Consider the following 22,764-nt stretch of genomic DNA (forward strand, 5'->3'; position numbering starts at 1 on the left):
CAACTCTCTCATCTGCTCAGAAACTGACTCAGGTTCCCTTGGCCTCTCAGATCAATTCTAAATTGACTAGCACTGCACCTGAATAAAATAAAATCACTTTGAATGTATTTCAATATAGAGTTATACTCTCATATTGTCTAACATAACCCCTGTACCAATCATGCTGACTGCTCTCTGTTCCCTAAAACTTGTTTATTTTAATTTCCATGTCTAAGTTGTATTAACCACACTCTCTTCCCTCCTCCTCTTTGCAGCCTAGGTTCTGGAGATTCTTTAAGGCCCAGTTCAAAGCTTTTCTTTTCTGCTGCTTCATACCACACCTTCCTGTTTAGAAATTCCTAAACAGGAGCCCAGAGAGCGGATCATATGCTATTCAGTCCTCTAATTATCTCTGCACATACATGCTTCCTTCTTACTATATTATAATCTCCTAAAGGCAACCACACTTTTTTCGTCTCTATTGTAGCGCCTAAGGAATCCTTCTCAACCTGTAGCATTGAAAGGTGAGCTAGAGGAGTGGAAAGGAGAGAGAAAATTCAAAGGAAGATATCATTTAGAGAAAATAGGTCCTCAGAGGTTGTCTATGGGTGAAGACTCAGACCAGAGTTTGTGACTTGTCTAAGATCATGCTGTCAATTAGTGGCCAAGCCCATGATGGGATAGATCAATAAATCTGACCCTGGGGCAGGGGTTGGGTGAGGGAGAGAGATGGCTCTTTCCACTTCAGAGGCTACATGACTGCACGGTGAATGGCTCAGTTCTTTCTTAAAGGGACCTGCCTTATTCTTAAGACCCTCTGTCCCCCAGCCCTGCTTTCCACACAAATGTCCCATTCAGAGGAAAAGACTTTGGCATCTATTTGAATATCTCTGGTGATTTGATTCTGTTCAGAAATTGTCTTAGTCAGTTTGGGCTGACATAATCGAACACCGTAAGCTGGGCAGCTTAAACGACAAGTGTTTATTTCTCACAATTCTGGAGTCTGGGAAGTCCAAGATCATGGTGCCAGCAGATCTGGTGTCTGGTAAAGGCCCACGTCCTGGTGGGAGAAACAGATGATCTCTCTCCAGTCTCTGTTTATAAAGGCGTTAAGCCCATCATGAAGGCTCCACCCTGATGACCTAATTGCCTCCCAAAGACCTCACCTCCGAATATACCATCACGCGGGAGATTAGAATTTCAACACATGAATTTTGGAGGTACACAAACATTTGGCCCATAGCAAAAATCCAGGAGAGGAATCGCCAGGACAGGGATGACCAGGACACTCTATTCTTCCCAGCTGATACCTTCGCCACTCCCCACACCCCTGAGAAATGTGTCTACATTTACTTCATATCTGATATGCCCACATTATGGCTGAATGGCGGAGTACTGAAGTTACTGTGTAATAGGCTTAACAGCAGAAAAAAAAACAACAGTAATGATGCTACCCTCTAGTGGTAAAGCATGGAAACACAATTCATAAGCCAAAGTACCAGGTTCATATCTCAAAAGAAGCTTCCTTAACCCAAAGTCAGACCATAAGCATTGTTACAGGAAGAGTTTGGGTTATTTAAAAATATCTTAGATTTTAATTTATTAGTACTCTAACCCATTATGATGGGTTGAATTGTGTCTCCTCAAGTTCATATATTGAAGTCCTAACCTCCAATACCTCAGAATGTGACCTTGTTTGGAAATAGGGCTGTTGTAGACATAATTAATTAAGATGAGGTCATACTGGAGTAGGGTGGCCCCCAATCCAGTAGGGCTTACGTCCTTAGTAAAAAGAGGAAATTTTGACAAAGATACACACATAGGGAGAATGCCATGTGAATAGGAAGGCACAGACCAGGGTGATATGTCTACAAGTCAAGAAATGCCAAAGATGCCAGCAAACCACCGGAAGCTAGGAGAGAGGGTTAGAACAGATTCTTCTCCAGCACCTTCAGAGGGAGGGAGCATGACCCCACCAATAACTTGATCTTGGACTTCAAAGCTTCCAGAACTGTGAGACAATACATTTCTCAGTTAAGCCACTCAGTTTATTGGTACTTTGTTACAGCAGCCATAGAAAACTAATACATTCATTACTCTAACAATAACTTTAAGTTTAATGTTTTAGACTTCAAAATAAGGCATGTATTTGAACTGTAAAATGGCATGCTGAAGGTTATATGGAAATGCCAGTGATGAAGATATTATCTCTAAGCTTTATTACCAACCATAAAACATGTTGTCCTTATTGAGAAGCTGCTGACAACCTGGTTTGGTTATACATTTATGCTCTTTCCACTTCAGAGGCTTTATGGCCCGCTCAGGTTGGCAAGTTTCCTTAACTGTTTTTTTGTCCAACATTTCTCAGGAAGGTAGAGTTTACACTTATAGAGTAAATCATTTATGAACTAGTAACTTCTGCATTGTTACTTTTGGTGTGCTCTAACTTTTTTTGTTTTGTTTTGTTTTTTGTTTTTTTTTTGCGTTACGCGGACCTCTCACTGTCGTGGCCTCTCCCGTTGCGGAGCACAGGCTCCGGACGCGCAGGCTCAGAGGCCACGGATCACGGGCCCAGCTGCTTCGCGGCATGTGGGATCTTCCCAGACCGGGTCACGAACCCACGTCCCCTGCATCAGCAGGCGGACTCTCAACCACTGCGCCACCAGGGAAGCCCGCTCTAACTTTTTATATGCTTGCTCTCTAGCTAGGTAACAAACTCCTTGAGTATCATATAATATTGTTAAGCTTTCTGGGGATTATGGTCCTTATCTGGAAAATGCATGGTGTTTATTACAAGATGCCCCCTGTATTAGCCAAGGTTCTCCAGAAACAAAACCAATAAGACATATATATATATAGACAGATAGATAAATAGATAGATAGGTAGATAGATAGATAGAGAGAGCTGATTTACAATGCTGTGTTAGTTTCAGGTGTACAACAAAGTGATTCAGTTATACATACTTCTTCAGATTCTTTTCCACTATAGGTTATTACAAGATACTGAGTATAGTTCCCTGTGCTATACGGTAGGTCCTTGTTGGTTATCTATTTTATATGTAGTAATGCATATATTTTAATCCCAAACTCCTAATTTATCCCATATATATATATGTAATTTATGCATTTTAAAGAACTGACTCATTGTGGAGGTTGTCAAGCCCAAAATCTGCAGGGTGTGCTCCAAAGCTTTTCAGAAGGCTGGCTGGGAAGGCAGGCTGGAAAGAGTTGATGCTGCAGTTTGAGTCCAAAGGCAGTCTGCTGGCAGAATTCCCTCTTCAGTGGAGTCAGTGTTTTTATATTAAGGCCTTCAACTGGTTGGATGAGGGTAATCCGCTTTACTCAAAGTCTACAGATGAAAACATTAATCTCATCTCAAAGATACCTTCACAGAAACATCTAGAATAATGTTTGACCAATAACAGGGTGCCAGGGTCTAGCTTAGTTGACACATAACATTAAACTTCACAGCCCCCAGTGAATTCTGCCTCCTTGAATTCGTGCCTTTTTGTAGCTCCCTCCAACATTGAATCTGGACAGGCCTTATGATTTTCTTTGACCAGTGGAATGTGCTAAGGGCATAATGTAGCAAATTATGGTCTTAGACTTTAAGAGGCCTTTCAGCTTGCACTGTTGCCATCTTAGAACCCAGCCTGAATGTGAAGGAGGCAAGGCTATTCTGTTGGGAAATCTTCAAGGAGGAAGAGGCCATTGAGAAGCACAGACCGTGAGGTAGAGAGAGGTCCAGTCAACTTGGCCTTTCTGGTCACCTCAGCTGAGATCCCAGACATGTGAGAAAGGCCATCTTGGATCCTTGAAGCTCCTGTCAAACTTCCAGATGACTTGGCTAAATGATCATGTGGAGAAAAGCCGTCGCTGCTGAGTCCTGCCCAAATTACCTGGTTATGAGCAAATAAACGGTGGTTGTGTTTTCAATCACGAAGCTTTGGAGTGACCTATTATACAAAAATAGATAACTGATGTCTGTGCCAATGATTTCTGTAAAATAATTATACTAAATGGAGAGATTTAGGATCTAGAATATTTTCTTGTTAAGGTATAAATCATAGTGCTTTTTGATGCAGGACATTGAAAATATCAACTCATCTTGCCTCAGCTAAGCTTAAGATTTCATATTACTATTTTCAGAAGGACTAGTGTTACATGGGACTAGTATTTCTTGGCTGAAGCTCTTGTCTAGTTGCTATAAATTCTGGATTTGCCTTTCACCTGAATCAGGGTTTCTAGAAGGAAAAGAATAAAATCAAACTATTTCCCACACTGTGTTTCTTAACCTAACCCACAATGGACCATTTCTCTCTTCTTTCAATCCTGACCACGTACCTGTGCCCATTAGCTCAGATATGGGAGGTGAAAAAGAGGAGAAAAGAGGAAAAGAAATTTAAAATGAACAAGTCAGAATAGATGAAGAGAGAAATCGAGGTTCTCTGGAGCAAGATACAGAAGTAAATTTAAAACTAAGAAAGAATTTGAGGGTTCCTTTTCTTTCATCTTCTGGGGCATGGCGAGATTAGCTCAGGGTTACATTAATCAGAGTCCAGCATCTTGCACACATACCTGAATTTCGTAGGCAACAAACTTCTACTAGTGTTAAGCAGTTACTTCCTTCTATGTATCCATCAGCCCTTGAGATCCCATCTGGAATATCTTGCTCTGGGCAGTGTAGGAGGCACCTGAAGAACAATGGCGTACAGAGCAGAGGAAAACCGGAAGGCACAAGGAAGAAAGGTGAGTGACTTGGTAACTTCCTCTTGCCCGGAAAAACTTGGATACCTTTCTTCCTGTCCTCCATTGACCGCCAGGTAGAAACAGAGGATGGTAGGGTTGTGTAGATATACAAACAGGTGAGTTCAAGGGTTTCTCTGTTAGCAGTGGCTCAGACTCTTCACTAATTAAGGGGTAGCTAATGCCCCTGGGAGGCTTTCCAATGGAGAAACTCAGAGGCTCATCTCTAAGGTATAACAGGTGGGGAAGTTGAGGCTGGACTTGGTCATCAATGCCATGGGAAGTAAGGTAAGCAGGTTTCTGTGTACTTAACTCTCCGATGGGGGTCACAGTCCAGATGGTAGGGAAATAAAAAGAATTTCAGAACTTCTTGACACTTCTGGGTATAAACTCATTAAAATCTGTTTAAATTGGGGCTTCCCTGGTGGCGCAGTGGTTGAGAGTCCGCCTGCTGATGCAGGGGACACGGGTTTGTGCCCCGGTCCGGGAAGATCCCACATGCCGCAGAGCAGCTGGGCCCGTGAGCCATGGCCACTGAGCCTGCGCATCCGGAGCCTGTGCTCCGCAACGGGAGAGGCCACAACAGTGAGAGGACCACGTACCGCAAAAAAAAAAAAAAAAAAAATCTGTTTAAATAAATGAATAAGATAAAACAGAATGGTAGTTTCATATGTGACAAAAATACAGGCTCCTTATGAATTTTAGCATACTTATTTGAATATCTGGCAATCTTTAAAGCCATGAGATTTCCCATAAGCATTAACAAAGGAATGTCCTATTACATGAAAAAGCCATTTAATCTCTTGCCATTTGCTAATTTGCTGCAAAGGATTCACTCCCTTTGGGAGAATTACCCTAAAGGGTAATTCTCACCAAATGTCTGTGGGCATCACGTTGGGGGACTAATTAAAACACAGATTGTGGGGCCCCAACCACAGAGTTTCAGATTCAGTACGTTTCCTCTTTTATTCAATGGATTATAGTATTTTATAAGCATCATTTATTTTGATGCTCAAATTGTCCCCCATTTGGTAGTGGGGGGTCACTTCATGCTGGAGTCTGTGTCCATTTAATATGTACCAGTCATTCCTCGAACACTTTTTTGCTTTCTGGTATAAGATACTCTAGGCTCATCTTTTAGTTTCCCTGCCCCAGTCTTGGAATTAGCCATTTTCCCAAGAAGGCATATTCCTTTTAGTGGAAAATTGTTTTTAGATCAGAATCTGAGCTTTAGGTGTGCTTATTGCTAATGGGGTATAAATACTTCCAGGCCGTATGAGTAGCTAGAGCTAGACAATATATGTATGTAAATATGTTATTTATATCATAAATATGCAACATATACATTTTTGTGTATTAACATACTTTGCACCTATGTTTATTTCTATACTATTTATATATAAAATATACTTATTGAATATATATTATTAAAAATATATTTAAAATCCATGAGTTTGTATTGACATATACATCCAATTCCAATTCAATGCTATAGTTTTTTTTAAGACACAATGGAAATTATTTAGGTCAAGTATTAGAAATAAAAAGTAATATTGGGCTTCCCTGGTGGCGCAGTGGTTGGGGGTCCGCCTGCTGATGCAGGGGACGTGGGTTTGTGTCCCGGTCCGGGAGGATCCCACATGCTGCGGAGGGGCTGGGCCTGTGGGCCATGGCCGCTGAGCCTGCGCGTCCGGAGCCTGTGCTCCGCAGTGGGAGAGGCCACAGCAGTAAGAGGCCTGCGTAGCGCAAAAAAAAAAAGTAATATCATACACCTTCTTTGAAACACTTGTCTTTGTTGTAGTCAAAAGTTTTCCTCTTTTGGATAAGAAGTTCAGGACTGCATTTACACATTTTTCTGACAGCCACTTTCCCTGCAGGATATTGCTTCTTTCAGAATTGATTGCATGTAACTTTGTTTCTTTCTCCACATTTCTGATTACTTGTTTTGAAATTCTTATGGAAGTCAAGTTTCTCCCTTTCCACAGTTGTAACTCCCTTTTAGAGTAAGGAACTTGGCTCTGATTATTCTTAAATGTTTAGCTGTTTGATCATCCAGTATGTAACCAATCTTTGATCTTTACCCCCACCTCCACCCACATGTAGACACCTTTCTCTTCCTGCCTGGGGTATGACTCCCTATTCCAGGCTGCTACCCCATGTGGATACCCTTCTCACTAACTATGGCTCTGACTTCCCACACCAACCAGTCCACCCATGAAGATGTCTTCCTGACCCCTCTCGGTCTCTGAAGGACTGCCCTCCTCTCTCTGCTGTAGCTTTAATTTCCCACATGGGGCTATCTCTCACCTGGACACCTTCCTCACCCCTTGCTTCTGAAGCCTCATGCCAGGCTGCCTCTCCCTATCACATGGATGCCTTATTCACCCTGCTTGGGGTCTGACATCTCATGCCAGGCTCTCCCCTGCCTTTTGCCCTCCCCCATTGTGGATCCCCTCCTTACCCTGCTGGATTCTAAATCTGCGCTGGGCTTCCTCAACTATGACTTTAGGACTGAAATTTTCAGGAACAAAAGGCCTCAGATAGGTTGTTTAAAATATGAAGAAACAGAGATTCAAAAGCTTATGTAGCTTGTCCTGGGTCACAGAGCAAATGAGACAAAGTCAGTACAAATCCAGGCCTCCCTGAGTGTAAGCTATGTGAGAGCAGGGACCTTGCCTCTCTTGTTCACCATTTTATCCCCAGCATGTAGCGTGACGTCTGCATGAGTAGAATGAATGAATAAATGAATTATTCCCTGTTTAGTTCTTTTCCTTTCCTTCTTTGTCATCTTAATATGTGTGTGTATATAAATTGATGACTTTATATATTTGTCTATAACCAATTGAAATCCATGCTGTTATATAAATGTCAACATCTAAATTTCTGTGCCTAGGGATTTCTTCTGTTTTATGAATTTCTAGAGTTCCTAGCTGGATAGTTGGCCTATAGATAAAGATATGAAAGCACTAAAAAGCTATGGCCACTGTAACATCCCAGAATTCCAGCACTTCTGTCAGGTGTGGAAGAAAAAATGTCTGAGCACCACCAAAGTCAGTTTTCAGTCACCAGTGTACAACCTCTTCAAAATATCTGGGGGCTTCCCTGGTGGCGCAGTGGTTGAGAGTCCGCCTGCCGATGCAGGGGACACAGGTTCGTGCCCCGGTCCGGGAAGATCCCACATGCCGTGGAGCAGCTGGGCCCGTGAGCCATGGCCGCTGAGCCTGTGCGTCCGGAGCCTGTGCTCCACAACGGGAGAGGCCCGTGTACCGCAAAAAAAAAAAAAAAAAAATCTGGAACCCTACACGAGATGAATACCATTACCACATGGCATACGTGAGCCCATGGTCAGTGCCTATAGTCATACAGTTCAATTACGACCATTCTGCAGATATTCGTGCAAGACAGTGTTTCCAAAGCATACTCCTAAGAATGCTATTTCTGAGAGATTCTTCTCGAGAAGAGGGTTCTGTGGTCAGATAATGCTGGCAACTTGGTAATTCACAAGGTGTTTGAACATTGAAAGGCTCTGAGAAATCCTAGAATTGAAGAAAGCTGTTACCTTTATGTCACCTAGTGTCACCCAGATTTCCTTAACCACAGAGCTCCTGTTGAGAGCAATACCACCCAAGTCTCTTTTCTTCATTCGTGCAGTGGGTATCAGTATCTGTTCCATGGGGTTATTGTACATATTTATACATGAGATACAGATATGTAAAGTGCATAGCATAGTGCTTGGTATTCTTTTTCTTACATTTGCTATTTATTGAAAATTATTCCCTTTATTATTGAAGAAATAATAGATATATTTATTACTGTAATAATTGAAAAAATAATAAAGGCATAAGGTGAAAACTTCAAATCATAAAAGGGGTGTAAGATGAAAACTACATTTCTCATCAGATCCCTCAGATTCCCAAGAGGAATTTTTTTATGTACACTTCCAGACATTTTCTGTGCATGTACATGTAGACATATCAGAAACAGATATTTTTTAAACTATTCACAGTAAATGAGATAATGGATTCACCTTCATCTGTTTTGTGTTTTGGCAGCATTGCCTCTAAGTTTTTCCATTTTGGGATACACTGGTATGTTTTTCTGAAACCCCTGGGTGAGGTAAAGTTTAGAGCCTATGTGTGTGTCCCCTGCAAGCTTTGTTTTGATGAAGTGAGTGTTGTAGAGAACAGGGAAAAATACATAGTTGTTTGGGGGTTGAAAAAATTCAGCTTAAATGTGTCCTCTTTTGTAAAACCTATCTGAATCTACCAGGAACAGAACTCTAACTGCGGAGGTGGATATGCATGCATTCATTCTTTCTTGCAGTTGAGAGTGGAGAAGGGGTAGGGAAGAAGGACATGGGCCTCTGGGCAGGAGAGGGTCAGAGCTGCAGCTGCAGAGACACCAGCTGACAGTGACTCAGATGGTGGATTGGTTTGCTACAGCTGCTGTAACAAAGTACTACAGCTGAGTGGCTTAAACAACAGAAATTTCTTGTTAAGCAGTTCTGGAGATTAGAAGGCCCAAATCAAGGCATTTGGCAGCATTGGTTCCTTCTGAGGCCTTGGAGGGAAGGATCTGTTCGCATCCTCTTTCCTTGGCTTGTAGACGGCTGTCTTCTCCCCATGTCTCTTCACATCCTCTTCTCTCTATGCATATCTGTGTCCAGATTTCCTCTTTGTATAAGGACATCGGTCATATTGGGTTAGGAACAGCTCTAATGACCTCACTTTGACTTGATTACCTCCTGTAATGACCCTATCTCCAAATAAGGTCATATTCTAGGTACTACTTCACCATATGAATTTTTAGGGGAGCACAGTTCAGCCCATAACAGATGGGCCGTAATGCTGGCTTCAGTGCTTTTCAAAATTCATGTGCCAGTAATGCCCACTCAACAACTGTAGCTGTCAAAGTATGGGCATCTTAAAGATGTGCAAGTACTGGAATCATGCGTGGGCATCACTGTTTGACCTCAGTGGACAGCCTGGAGTGCCTGCTGGTCTACCTCTGCTAGAGCCTCCTAACAAAGCACAGGAAGCTGAAACATAGGTGATCCCCAGGTCCACTGTCTTCCTGACTTCTCTCTTTTTTTTTTTCTTTTTTGTTTCCTTCCCCACTTCCTTGCTTCTCAGGACATTTACACTTTGACCCGGTTAGCTATTCCCTCCCTTTCTCCTTTATTGCCCTGAGTTATCTTCCTTCCACGTAACCCCAATCACTTTTTTCATGTTCTCATTCAGTGAAGCATGAGGAAATTGCAAGCAGACTGTGTACCTTTTATTAGGTGATTTGAACTGCTTCCTGCCTGATTAACCTCAAAAATCTTAAAAAATGAGGACATCTGACTGATAGAACCCTGAGAGAAGGAATTATTTTTTTAGAAGAGTTTTTGATTAAAGTTCTTGGCTCAAGAAGAAAAGAAGCACAGTGGATTTGTGGTTTGGATTCCCCATGGCTTCCTGCCATGCGTGTAACCTCAAGGTGCTGGTGGCCACTGTGGGTGGGCTGCTGACCGCCATCATTTGGGAATTGGGCATCTGGAAGAGTGTAATCAGGATCCAGAGAGGTAATGTCATCCTGCTGTGTTTAATTCAGAGCAAGAGAAGGTATTGAGCCTCGGTCCCTGCCACCTGATATACCAGTACTGGAAAGTGCCATGTCTAGGCTGAGACTGCCCGCCATTTATGAAATATGAAAGACAAGGGTCAATTGATGGCTAGCATATGGTTGTATATACATGAATACATGCGTGTAACATGTGTGTGTGTGTGTGTTAAGTGTGCAGGGTGACGAACAACAGTTGAATTGGCCTGTTCATGCTCTTTTAACACCTGACTGAATGAATAGCCAAGTAATAATTTAAATCATTAATAGCACATGTTTGGGCTTGTTTAGCTAAATCCAGGGAAGGAAAATAGTTATGGACACACACACACACACACACAAACACATTATTAAACATGCAGAATGAAATTTCATTTCAAGAAGAAAGTTTAGGAATGTTTTTATTAGGATTGTAAAAAAAATGATCTTATGTTTTGCACACAAAGTTCCCACTTTTCAGGTGTAGAAAACTAGTTAAAAATTAAGGTCATTTAGAAAACAATTTTCCTGGTTAGTCAACTATTTGTTAGTCACCTGCTATGTGGCAGAGCTGAGCCTGAGAAGGGGGGGGTGAAGGCGGGCAATGGTGTGCAAACAATGATGTTAAAGGAAAGCCCCAGAAACTCAGAACAGAGACTTTCCATAATACTAATGTTGGTTCCTTTGTGCCATGGGGTTTTCCATAAAGGGATCCAAAACTGCATGTGCTGAGCACTCCCTTTTGTAAAAAAAAAAAAAGAGACAGAGAGACAGTTTCTAATGAAACTGAGTAAGTAAGTGTAAATAATGACAGTCAGGAAAGGGCAGGAGAGATGGTCTGCCCCCAGAGAAGGTAACTGCAGAGGACAGAAGGTTGGGGGAGCACAAGCCATGCCTGCACAGATCCACTGTCAAGGACAAAAGGAGTCAAATATGTTGGCTGCAGATGGAGTGGTAGCTGAGAATAGATCTGGTTTTTCCCCAAAGAACATATTTAGAGAATACTGTATTAATAGGATTTAGAGAGCAAGCAAGAAAAAATTTATCAAAATAAAAGCAGTAAAATTTAAACTTGGAGAAAATGTGGTTTTGTTTATTTAAGGTTTGTAGAATAATTTGAGGTTTAGAAAAAATTATGAACTATAGGTTTCACCCTATTAAGGCTGCTAAATTTACAAGACCTTATTTAAAGGGTATACTTTTAAGAACCTTCCTTCCTTCCTTCCTTCCTTCCTTCCTTCCTTCCTTCCTTCCTTCCTTCCTTTCCTCCCTCCCTCCCTCCTTCCTTTCTCCCTTCTTCCCTCCTTTTCTTCCTTTACAAGACATCTACTTTTAAAGGGAAATTTGTGGTGAGTTATAAAGAACACAGGTACGATAGAACCATTAAAACAAGGACCAAAGTACAAAAACATTGTAAGGAAGAGGACAAGTTTGGGGATAGAAAGTAAATGAAAATCAAAGGCTAGAAGGAGTTGCTAAAAATAAATACAAAACATATCCCTGTGTTTCCTGAGGGCTAAGGCCCCAAACGCACGATAATAAATAATAAAGAACCCATGTTTAACAATAAAAGCATACCAGCTCCTCAGAAAGGATGAACGTTTCCTTGCTCTAGCTGATTTTTTTTGAAGTGGCTCTGAGGGACATCCCTCAGTTTTTGGGTAAACCCAGTGGAAAAGGAGGGGGTTATTGGTACCATCTAAAGAGAAAGATTGAAGGACCGGTATTGTTTGCTGTTACTGTTTTGCTTTGTGCACTGTATTCAGACTTTGTCTTAGTTGGTAAATTCTGGCTTCTCCACTTCACTCCCTTCTTCTCCAGTCATTCTCCTCCTCCCCTTTCCATCCCGTCTCGTCCCATCTCGTGGAAGTATTGAACGCTCTCACTTTAGTCCCTTTACCTGGGCATAGAGATGAATTGTTTTTAAACTTATTCTTTAAGGGGAGGGTCATGGATATCTCTGAGAAACCGATGAAAACTATGAATGTCTTGCTCAGGAAAAATATACATATACACATACAATTTGGGGTAAATTAATTTTACTGCCTTCAAAATTTATTTTCAATATAAACAGAATATATATATCTATGGTTTAGGTTTAACATATTTATATAAACAAGTTATATCTCTCTCACTTTTATTTTCTATGAAAAAGTAATGGCCTCTGTGTAGAAAAAGTACAAAAAAATTTAAATTCTGCCGTAAGTAAATTTCAATTAGAAGTCACTGTTGTTTGGCTATAGAGTGAACATCAATGTGGCTATATGTATACTATTTATATGTTTCATTTTTATAAAACTTACTGTTATTTTTTTTTTTTACTGTATTCTAGGTACTGTGCTAAAAAACTTCACATACCTTCCCTCATTTAATCCTGACAACTGTCTCTGAGGCAGTTATTACTATACCCATGTTACAGTTGCTTGGCTTTCATTTTATTCAATTACATACTCCCCCAAGAGGCAAACTTGAAAATAAATCAAACTCATGTGACTGTTCCTGGAGGGCAGGTTGCATTTTGGGGTTTAAAAAAAGTCCAGAGAAGTCTTTCCAAGATGGAGGAAGCTGGGTTTTAGGCAGCTGTACTTTTATTCAATTTTAATCCTGTTGTTGTAAATCTCTGTTCTGTAGCTTTACCAGTCTCCCTTCTTGCTTCCTCATATAATCACTCTTTAAATCAAGAAAATAATTCCTATGAAAGGGAAGGGATTTTTTTGAGGAAGAAATTTTGTTTTGTAATTGGCTGAGGGGCATGCATTATTTTAACATCAGAATCAGTGATGTTTAAGTTGATGATCCCGTTTTACAAGTCACTTTCTTAAAAGATTCTCTTTTAAAATTCATCAATTTTTGGTTGCGTTGTGTCTTCGTTGCTGTGCGGGCTTTCTCTAGTTGTGGCGAGCTGGGGCTACTCTTTTTTTTTTTTTTTATTTCAATGGTTTTACGAATCAGGAAAATAGCTGCTTTTTTTTTTCCTGGATTTTTTTTTAACATCTTTATTGGAGTATAATTGCTTTACAATGGTGTGTTAGTTTCTGCTTTATAACAAAGTGAATCAGTTATACGTATACATATATCCCCATATCTCTTCCCTCTTGCGTCTCCCTCCCTCCCACCCTCCCTATCCCACCCCCCCACCCTCCCTATCCCACCCCACTAGGTGGTCACAAAGCACCGAGCTGATCTCCATGTGCTATGCGGCTGCTTCCCGCTAGTTATCTATTTTACGTTTGGTAGTATATATATGTCCCTACCACTCTCTCACTTTGTCACAGCTTACCCTTGCCCCTCCCCGTGTCCTCAAGTCCATTCTCTAGTAGGTCTGTGTCTTTATTCCCATCTTGCCCCTAGGTCCTTCATGACGAATTTTTGTTGTTGTTGTTTTTGTTGTGGTGGTGCGTGGGCTTCTCATTGTGGTGGCTTCTCTTGTTGCGAAGCACAGGCTCTAGGTGTGTGGGCTTCAGTAGCTGTGGTGCACGGGCTTAGTTGCTCCGCGGCATGTGGGATCTTCCCGGACCAGGGATCGAACCCGTGGCGTCTGCGTTGGCAGGCGGATTCTTAAGCACTGCCACCAGGGAAGTCCTACAAGTCACTTTCTTAAATTAAGAGACTAGGACCTTGGTTTAGTGAATTTTTCCTTGATTTTCAGGTACTAGATATTTTTACTTGACATTCTGAATTCAACCCCACCCACAAGTTTATTTTTTATTTTTATTTTTTCAGTACGCGGGCCTCTCACTGTTGTGGCCTCTCCCGTTGCGGAGCACAGGCTCCGGACGCGCAGGCTCAGTGGCCATGGCTCACGGGCCTAGCCGCTCCATGGCATGTGGGATCCTCCTGGACCGGGGCACGAACCTGTGTCCCCTGCATCAGCGGGCGGACTTTCAACCACTGTGCCACCAGGGAAGCCCACCCACAGGGTTTTGATAACACATGTTACTGAAGAACATCTGGTGTAGAGTGTGTACATGAGAGTTGGGGAAAAATACATGAGTAGGGGGAAAAAAGCCGTGCAGCCAGATTGCCTGGTTCTTACTGTGTAAACTGGAGCAAGTTACTCAACATTTCTGTATTGTGGTTTTCCTATTATTAATAATAAATCCTATCTTATAAGGCTGTTGTGAGAATTAGTTAATATGTTTACAGGTTTCAGATGATACCTAGTACACTGTAAGCACTCAATAAATGTTAGCTACTATTTTTCATTTATGTATTTTTTGATAATTTAGTGCATAGTTTTCTCCACTCCCTGAAATATACCTTGAAAAGATGCCGTTGATCTAGTTTGGACCTTTGGATTGAAACTCAACCTATCAAACTGAAAGTCTACAGTAGGTTTAATCATAAATTTCAACTGATTAGCTCAAAATAGAAACAGGAACAGTTCTAAGAACTGCCATATCTCCCTGCATTTGTTTTTCAATATTTATAATTACTAGACCATTGGGGAAATTTTTATTAAAACATTTAAGCAGTTTATTGGAATATGTAACCAGGTTGTTAACATTGAACAACCTTTACCTTAAGTAAAGTCTATACTTTACGTATTTTATTTAATTTTTTAAGTCTTTTTCCCATCATGGAATAAACTTTCATAAACATTGTCGTCTCATTTAAGAATAAACTTTATCCTCACCCAGATATTTCAAATTCCTGGTCTGGGAAAAATGACAGATCCCTGGATCTTTAAACCCCTAAGGACTCCGAGCTAGACACTAGAGTTTCCTGATGGAATTTCTTTGACTAAGGAAAGATATTTTTTATTCCCCCACTTAAACTAGACTTTTCAAAACAGATTCTAATTTTATCTAGTTTAGGAGAAGAAATTTACTTCATGTTTTCTATTTGGAATTTCAAATATTTTCTGCTACTTTTTCAAGCAGCATGAAATGTGAGTGTCACATATGTTCTGCACTTAATTTTCCATGATGTGTAGTAAAGGTGTTAAAAAAGGGCTGGTATTCCTCGAAGTATTATTTATTACAATTTAGAAGAATATAAGGAATTATTATTATTATTATCACACTGGTGTTATAAAAGAAAAATACTACTATTAAGTATGTTCCAGTGTATGGACTCTCAAATAAAATGAAGCTGATGCTCACTCTTCCTGTTATCCCTGTGGTAAAGGCAGGCACTGTGAGGAGGGACCAGGAGCAGTTGATTACTAATCAAGAGATCAGAATTCTAGTCCCCACTCAGTTACCAACCAGCTATTGCTCTGGAAAGAGTTACTATTAATGGAGAATGTACTCTTTGCATAGAATGAGGAAGTTGGGCTAATGAAGAGCTACTGTCACTTTTATGAGACCATAACTCTAAAAACCTAGTTATAGGATATAAACAAGGCACATAATCTTTCTGGATCTGACTTTCTTTACTTAAAACAGAGAGGCTTAAAAATACTACTACTACTTTTGCTATATTTTGTGGGTAATTTAGTTATTTCAGATGATAGGGTCTTGAACTGGGGAGCACAAGGTGTGAAAATGTGATTATGATTCAAGAGTGGATAACTCAACCAAAACGTAAATGGAAAAGAAGCCAATGAGCAAAATTTGGAGGGTACCTTCTATGTATCTGGCATTGTGCTAGGACCTGGAGATATAAACCATAGCCCTTATCTAAAGGGAGTCAAAATACTCATTAAGTATAAGGACTGACTCTTGACTAGTGGCAAAAAGGCAGGCTGAATAGACATGGGTAGGTGCCCTTCCTACTTACAAACACATATAAATTATGAATAAAATATAAAAATAATTCAAATATATAGCAGGCTTTCTTTCTTGAAGGGAAATTCCAGGTGGCAGAAACAAAGAGAAAAGTCAATACCATAATGGTGAGGCAGTGGCATAAGCCACAGAGGCTGGGGGTTGTGGCTTCAATGCACACATGGACACAGGAAGCATGACTTCTATTCCTGTGTCAAGTGGGAAAGCTGGACCTGAGCCACAGGGATAACCCCTAAAGCCTCTAAAAGTTGCCTCAACCATGAAATGGTTAGAAAAGTTCTGCGCTAACCCAGAGAAGTATTAAATAACTCTATCATCTGTTCAGGGACATGAGTAGGAAAAGAAAAGTCACCACAAGTAATTGAAACCCCAGGCTACAGAATCTGAATTTGTCCTACCTTCAGTGCAGAAACCCCCAGTGAGACATTATCCTGAAACTAGCTTAAGACTACTACTGATGGTATCCCAAGATAATAACAGAAGTGCTGCAAAATTTCCCTGTAGAAATATTTTCACAAATAGGATCCATAAAAGTCTCATGGAAGAGCAGTAAGTAAGATAAAGGTGAGTTTACAGCCCAAAATTACAAATGAACCACAATGTTGGAGAGACATTAAATGCAGCCAATAGGATTAACTTTTCCTGAACTGGATATAACAGAACAACCTGAAAGAGAATATAAAGTATTTAAAAAATGATTTAAAAGTTAGAAATACAGGAGGAAAATCACAATAAAAGAAAAAGTTTGTACTTTTTTAAAAGGATAAAAGAATTTGGAAAAGAACCAAATAGTATTTCTTGAATGAAAAATATAGTAATAATAAAAAAAAAGAATGAGTAGACTTAAAAGGAGATTAGAAATCATTAGAGAAGTACAGAAATGGAAGACTTGAAGAAATTACCTATAATGTAATGTAACAATATAAAGAGATGTTAACTTTGAAATATGATTAGGAAACTTGAAATATATAAGGCTAAATTTCAACAGGGTCTACCAGAAATGCCAGAAGAAAAGAATAGAGAGAATACGGGAGAGGCAACATTGGAAGAAATAAAGACTAAGAATTTACTTGTATTGAAGAATGACTGAGTCTCAAGCAGGGAAAACAAAAATAAATCCACATCATGGTAAAATTGCAGAACATCAGATAAAGAAAACTTAAAAAGGAATAACAGTTAGATCAAGAAAAACTTCTCATTAACAGCAACAAATTCTAGAAGACAGTGGGGTAATATCCTCAAAGTGCTGTCAACCCAGAATTGCATACCTTATCAAACTGACAAGGGCAAGGGCAAAATAAAAGCCTTTTCAGGTCAACCTTGGAGAATCTGTCACTCATAGACCCTAACTGAAAGAAAGATTAAATCATATACTTCAGAAATCAATAAATTGAACCTAGAAGGAATAAATATAATCTATCAGGGCAAACAAACTGACAAACTTTTTGGTAGATTTAAATAGTTATAGATTGCTTTCTACATCTTAAAAGGCTAACGTTACAGGAGATTTAAAAAGAAGGTGGCACTAAAATACAGTTGGCCCTCTATATCCATGGGTTCACATCTGCAGATATGAAGGGCTGGCTGAATGTACTATGTCATTTTATAAAAGGAACTTTGAGTGTCCGTGGATTTTGGTGTCTGTGGAGGTCCTGGAACCAATTCCCTGCAGATGCTGAGGGGCAACTGTACTAGGAAACAATGAAAGAAAGAAAGAAAATAATACCATTGAAGGCATCAAAGTAGGGGGAAAACATGAAATAAGATATTAGAAATAATAAACACAACAAGTTGAAGTACTTTAAACTCATCTGTTTAAGGAAAGGTATTGTCATATTGGATATCATTGAAGCAAAACAAAATGTAACCCCTGCTGTTTACAAGAAACACAGAACATTGAATGACACAAAAAGATGAAAAGCAAATGATGATAAAACCAATTCCAGGCAAATACTATCCAAAGCAAAAGAAAGCTGAGTGAGCAACATTAATATCAGAAAACCAGAACTTAGGCAAAAAATACTATGAGAATGAGAGTTTTATTACTCAAAGATAGAAGTAATTCAACAAGGAAGAATCAATAATCCTGTGCCTGTATGCATCAAATAACACAGACTCAGAACATATAAAGCAAAATAGGGCAGAATTATACAGATAAATACACAACTTTACACTCGGGGTGGTTGAGTCTAATGCTTTCCTGTAAGAAACTGATAGGTCAAGCAGCGAAAATCAGTAAGGATTCAGAAATCTGAAAAACATAACTAACAAACAGGACTTAGTGGATTTATAAATTCAAATTGCCACAGAAAATAGAGAGTATATATTATTTTCAGAAGAAAGTCTTAGTGAGTACCAAAGAATGAATCCTATAGATTATGTTCTGTGAATACAATGCAATACAATTAGAAGGCAGTGCATAAAATAACCAAGAAAATTCTAATAAATGTATAAAAAATTGTTTTAAATAATTCAAAGAAGACATCAAATGAAAATTACAAAATATTTAAAAATTCAGGGGAAACACTCTATATCACAACTTGTGGCACAGCTAAAAATATAGTTAGAATGACATTTATAGCTTTATGTACATATTAAAAAACCAGAGTGAAAATTAGTGATTTAAGGATTCTAACTTTAGAAGTTAAAAAAATAAAGACTAAATTCTAAGGAAGTATGTCTGGCAGTCATAAAAATAAGGACAAATTAATGGAATGGAAATCAAAGAAAAAAGAGCGGAGATCAGCAAAACCAAAAGCTAGTTTTTTGAAAAGATGAATTTAAATAGATACATTTCCAGCGAGATTCATTAAGACAAAAAAAAAGGCATAATTAAGCAACATATACGAAAATAAAAGGGTCGTGACCCTTTAAGCAAAATACTACTTCTCTGTGAGGCCAAGGGGACACGCTCACGCAAAGCCAGCATCTCCTCCTACGCATGGGTCCTCAGAAGCCCTGCCCTGCCTCCCGGGACTGTGCCTGCCTTTCCCACTCATCGTCTGGAGGGTCAGCCACGCTGCCTGTGCTTCCCTGACCACGAGGGGTGGCTGTTCACAGTGTGTTGTGAAAAGAGCTTGAGGTATGGACTGGGGTGTCTGCGTGTGTGAGCGCAGGGCCCCTTGAGTGTGGGACAAGACGGAGATGGAGAGAGAAGGGGCAGCTGCGGGCCTCTCACCTTCTGACATAGGGCTTCGAGGAACCCATGATTTCTAAATTCAGACTTGGATTTTCAGGTCCTTATGAAGATATGTTTATCACAGCATTAGAGTTTTGCGTTTACTTTTATGTAAATGGTAGATAGGTCTTTATTGCACGTTGTCCCAGACCCTGCATATGGTTACGTTGCTGGTGAAAATATCGATACAAATTAGTACAACCCATGTGGGGCAAGATGGTAATAACTGTCAAGAAGACGAATGTGTATTCTTTGGCTCAGAAATTCCATTTCTGGAAATAAATTCTACAGATGAATTTGTACAATGAAATGTGTAGAATGCAATTTTGAAGCAACAATTGAAAACAATACAAGTGTCATCAATAAGTGGTTAGTTAAATTAGGGCACAATCACACAATGGAATATAATGCAGCTGTAAAAGAAGATGTGGATGTTCTCCTGTGAACTGCTGTGAAAAGATTTTTTGACATCCATTAAGTGCGAGAGCAAGCTACAGAAAAGAGAGGGAGAAAATAAGACTATAGATTCATATTTGCTTATTCTTGTGAAAAGAAAGATTGGAAAAAATGAATAGAAATTATTTGTGTATATTTGGGGATGGGAACAAATGTTATTTTCAACTTTGAATATATTACCTATTAAAATATATTAAAAAAATAAGACAGGGCTTCCCTGGTGGTGCAGTGGTTGGGAGTCCGCCTGCCGATGCAGGGGACGCGGGTTCGTGCCCCGGTCCGGGAGGATCCCGCGTGCCGCAGGGCGGCTGGGCCCGTGAGCCATGGCCGCTGAGCCTGCGCGTCCGGAGCCCGTGCTCCGCAACGGGAGAGGCCACAACAGTGAGGGGCCCGCGTACTGCAAAAAAAAGAAAAAAAAAAAAGACAGTGATTTCAAACAACAGTAACTAACGAGGAAAAACATAAGCAAATACCATGGAAAACCTTATCCTAGCTAGTATAAAACTTTGGTCAAGTGACAATTTTCTTAAAAAAATGTAAATGACCAAAATTTACTCCAAAAGGAGGGGAAAATACCTAGATAGAACAGTAACCATTAAAATAGTTATCAGTATTTTTTTAAAATGCTACATACTGATTATCTTAGACATACAGTAGTATAAAATGTGATGGGAAAGATAATTTCAAAATAGTGTTACTTCTAGGTAGGCGGGTAAAGGAATTCAAAGGATTTCAGCTCTTTCTAGTTTCATTGCTCATTAAGAAAATAAAATCTGAAGCAAATCTGAGAGAAAGCTGCTATCTATTAAAACTGGTGTGGGTAGTTGGGGATGTTTTATTATTTTCCATACCTTGTGTATTTGAAGTATTTTATAATTTAAGAAGATTTGCATATTTCATTGGTCACATAGAGAAGTTTGTCACACAACAGTTACAATTAAATCTCTCTTGCTAGAATGTAAGCACTTTGAGATCAGGATCCATATCTTATTTTTTTTAAAACTAATTATTTTTAGACCAGTTTTAGGTTTACAGAAAAATTAAGCAGAAAGTACGGAGAGTTCCTATTTACTCTCTGTCTCATCACTCCTCCCCCTGTATAGTTTCCCTTGTCATCAATATCTTACACTTGTATGTTGCTTTTGTTACAATGGACAAGCCAATATTGATACATTATTATTAATTAAAATACATAGTTTATATTATGGTTCACTGTGTTGTACAGTTCTATGGATTTTGACAAATACATAATGACGTATATTCACTGTTACAGGACCATACAGAATAGTTAATTGCCCTAAAAATCTACCACACTTCACCTGTTCATCCCTCCCTTCCCCAACCCCTGATCTTTTTACTCTCTCTATAGTTTTGCTTTTCCAGACTGACATATTTGGAATCATACAGTATGTAGCCTTTTCAGACTGGCTCCTTTCACTTAGCTAAGTATATTTAAGATTCCTCTATATCTTTTGGGGGCTTCATAGCTCATTTCTTTTTATGGCTGAATAATATCCCATTGTATAGATATATTGAATATACAGGTTTTTTTTTAATCCATTCACCTATTAAAGGTCATCTTGCTTCCAGTGTTTGGTGATTATATATGCAGCTGCTGTAAACGTACAGGTGCAGCTTTTAGTGTGGGCACAAGGTTTTACTTATTTGGGTGAATGCCTAGGAGCATCCTAGAGTTTGCAATATACATTTACGATTACTTTCTATTAACAATATATGGCCTCATGTGTGATGCCAGTACCTTATAGCAGAGTATTCCCAGTTCCTCCTTCTCTTTCCTTATAACATTTTTTTGGTCATTCATTTCATTTATCCATAAGCTATAATCACCTCATATATCATTATTATTATCATTTTGAACAAACTTCTCTGTTAGGTCAATTAAGAATAAAAAAGGAAAAGATTGTATTTTACCTTCATTTATTCCTTCTCTAATGCTCTTCTCATGTAGATCTAAGTTTCTGACCTATATCATTCCCTTCTTTCTGATTAACTTCCTTTAACATTTCGTGCAAGACAGAAATGGTGACAAACTACTGCTGACAAACTCCCTCAATTTTTCTTTGTCTGAGAATGTCTTTATTTCTCCTTTACTTTTAAAGGATAATTCCTTGGATACAGAATTCTTTGTTGTTTTTCATTCAACACTAAATATTTCACTCTATTCTCTTTTTCTTGCATGATTTCTGAGAATTCCAGTATAATTCTTATACTTGTTTCTCCATAGGTATTTTTCCCCCTTTTGGCTTCTTTTGAAATGATCCTTTTGTCTTTGATTTTCTGCAGTTTGAATAGGATATGCCTAAGTGTAGGGTTTTTTTGTTGTTATTGTTTGTTTGTTTTTAAATATTTATCCTGGTTAGTGTTCTCTGACTCTGAGATTCCTGAATCTGTGATTTGGTGTCTGTCATTTATTCTGGAATATTCTCAGGTACGAAAACTTCAAATGTTTTTTTCTGTTCCTTTTCCCTTTTCCTCTCCTTCCGGTATTCCCATAATGCAGGGGTCCCCAACCCCCAGGCCAAAGACTGGTACCAGTTTGCGGCCTGTTAGGAACCAGACCACACAGCAGGAGGTGAGTGGCGGGTGAGCGAGCGAAGCTTCATCTGCTGTCCCCCCATGCTCCGCATCGCTCTCATTACCGCCTGAACCGTCACCCCCCACCCCCTGTTCATGGAAAAATTGTCTTCCACGAAACTGGTTCCTGGTGCCAAAAGGGTTGGGGGGACTGCTGCCATAAAGTATATGTTATACCTTTGTTCCCACAGTTCTTGCATATTCTGTTACATTTTTATTTTTTCCTCTTTACTTTTTAGTTTGGGAAGTTTCTACTGACATTTCTTCAAGTTCACTGATTCTTTTCTTGGCCCTGTCCAGTCTACTGATGGACCCATCAAAGACATTCTTCATTTCTGTTACAGTGCTTTTAGATTCTAGCATTTTTTTAAAAACATCTTTATTGGAGTATAATTGCTTTACAATGGTGTGTTAGTTTCTGCTTTATAACAAAGTGAATCAGCTATACGTATACATATATCCCCATATCTCCTCCCTCTTGCATCTCCCTCCCAC

The 22,764-nt window shown here is 39.5% G+C and overlaps 1 protein-coding gene across 1 annotated transcript in view; it reads left to right on the forward strand.

The window, feature by feature from the left end:
- Positions 1 to 186: 186 nt before the first annotated feature.
- Positions 187 to 22,764, forward strand: part of ADGRG7 (adhesion G protein-coupled receptor G7) — a 94,845-nt gene continuing 72,267 nt past the window's right edge. Inside the window, 1 exon segment of the mRNA XM_089909888.1 lies at positions 187 to 10,307. Within this exon segment, the coding sequence (XP_089766014.1) occupies positions 10,177 to 10,307 (131 nt within the window). The 5' untranslated portion in view covers positions 187 to 10,176.

This window comes from Delphinapterus leucas, chromosome 4, assembly GCF_059928025.1.
Source record: "Delphinapterus leucas isolate spDelLeu-1000000601 "Yukka" chromosome 4, BTC_Dleu_Yukka2, whole genome shotgun sequence".
In the NCBI taxonomy this organism is placed as follows: Eukaryota; Metazoa; Chordata; class Mammalia; order Artiodactyla; family Monodontidae; genus Delphinapterus; species Delphinapterus leucas.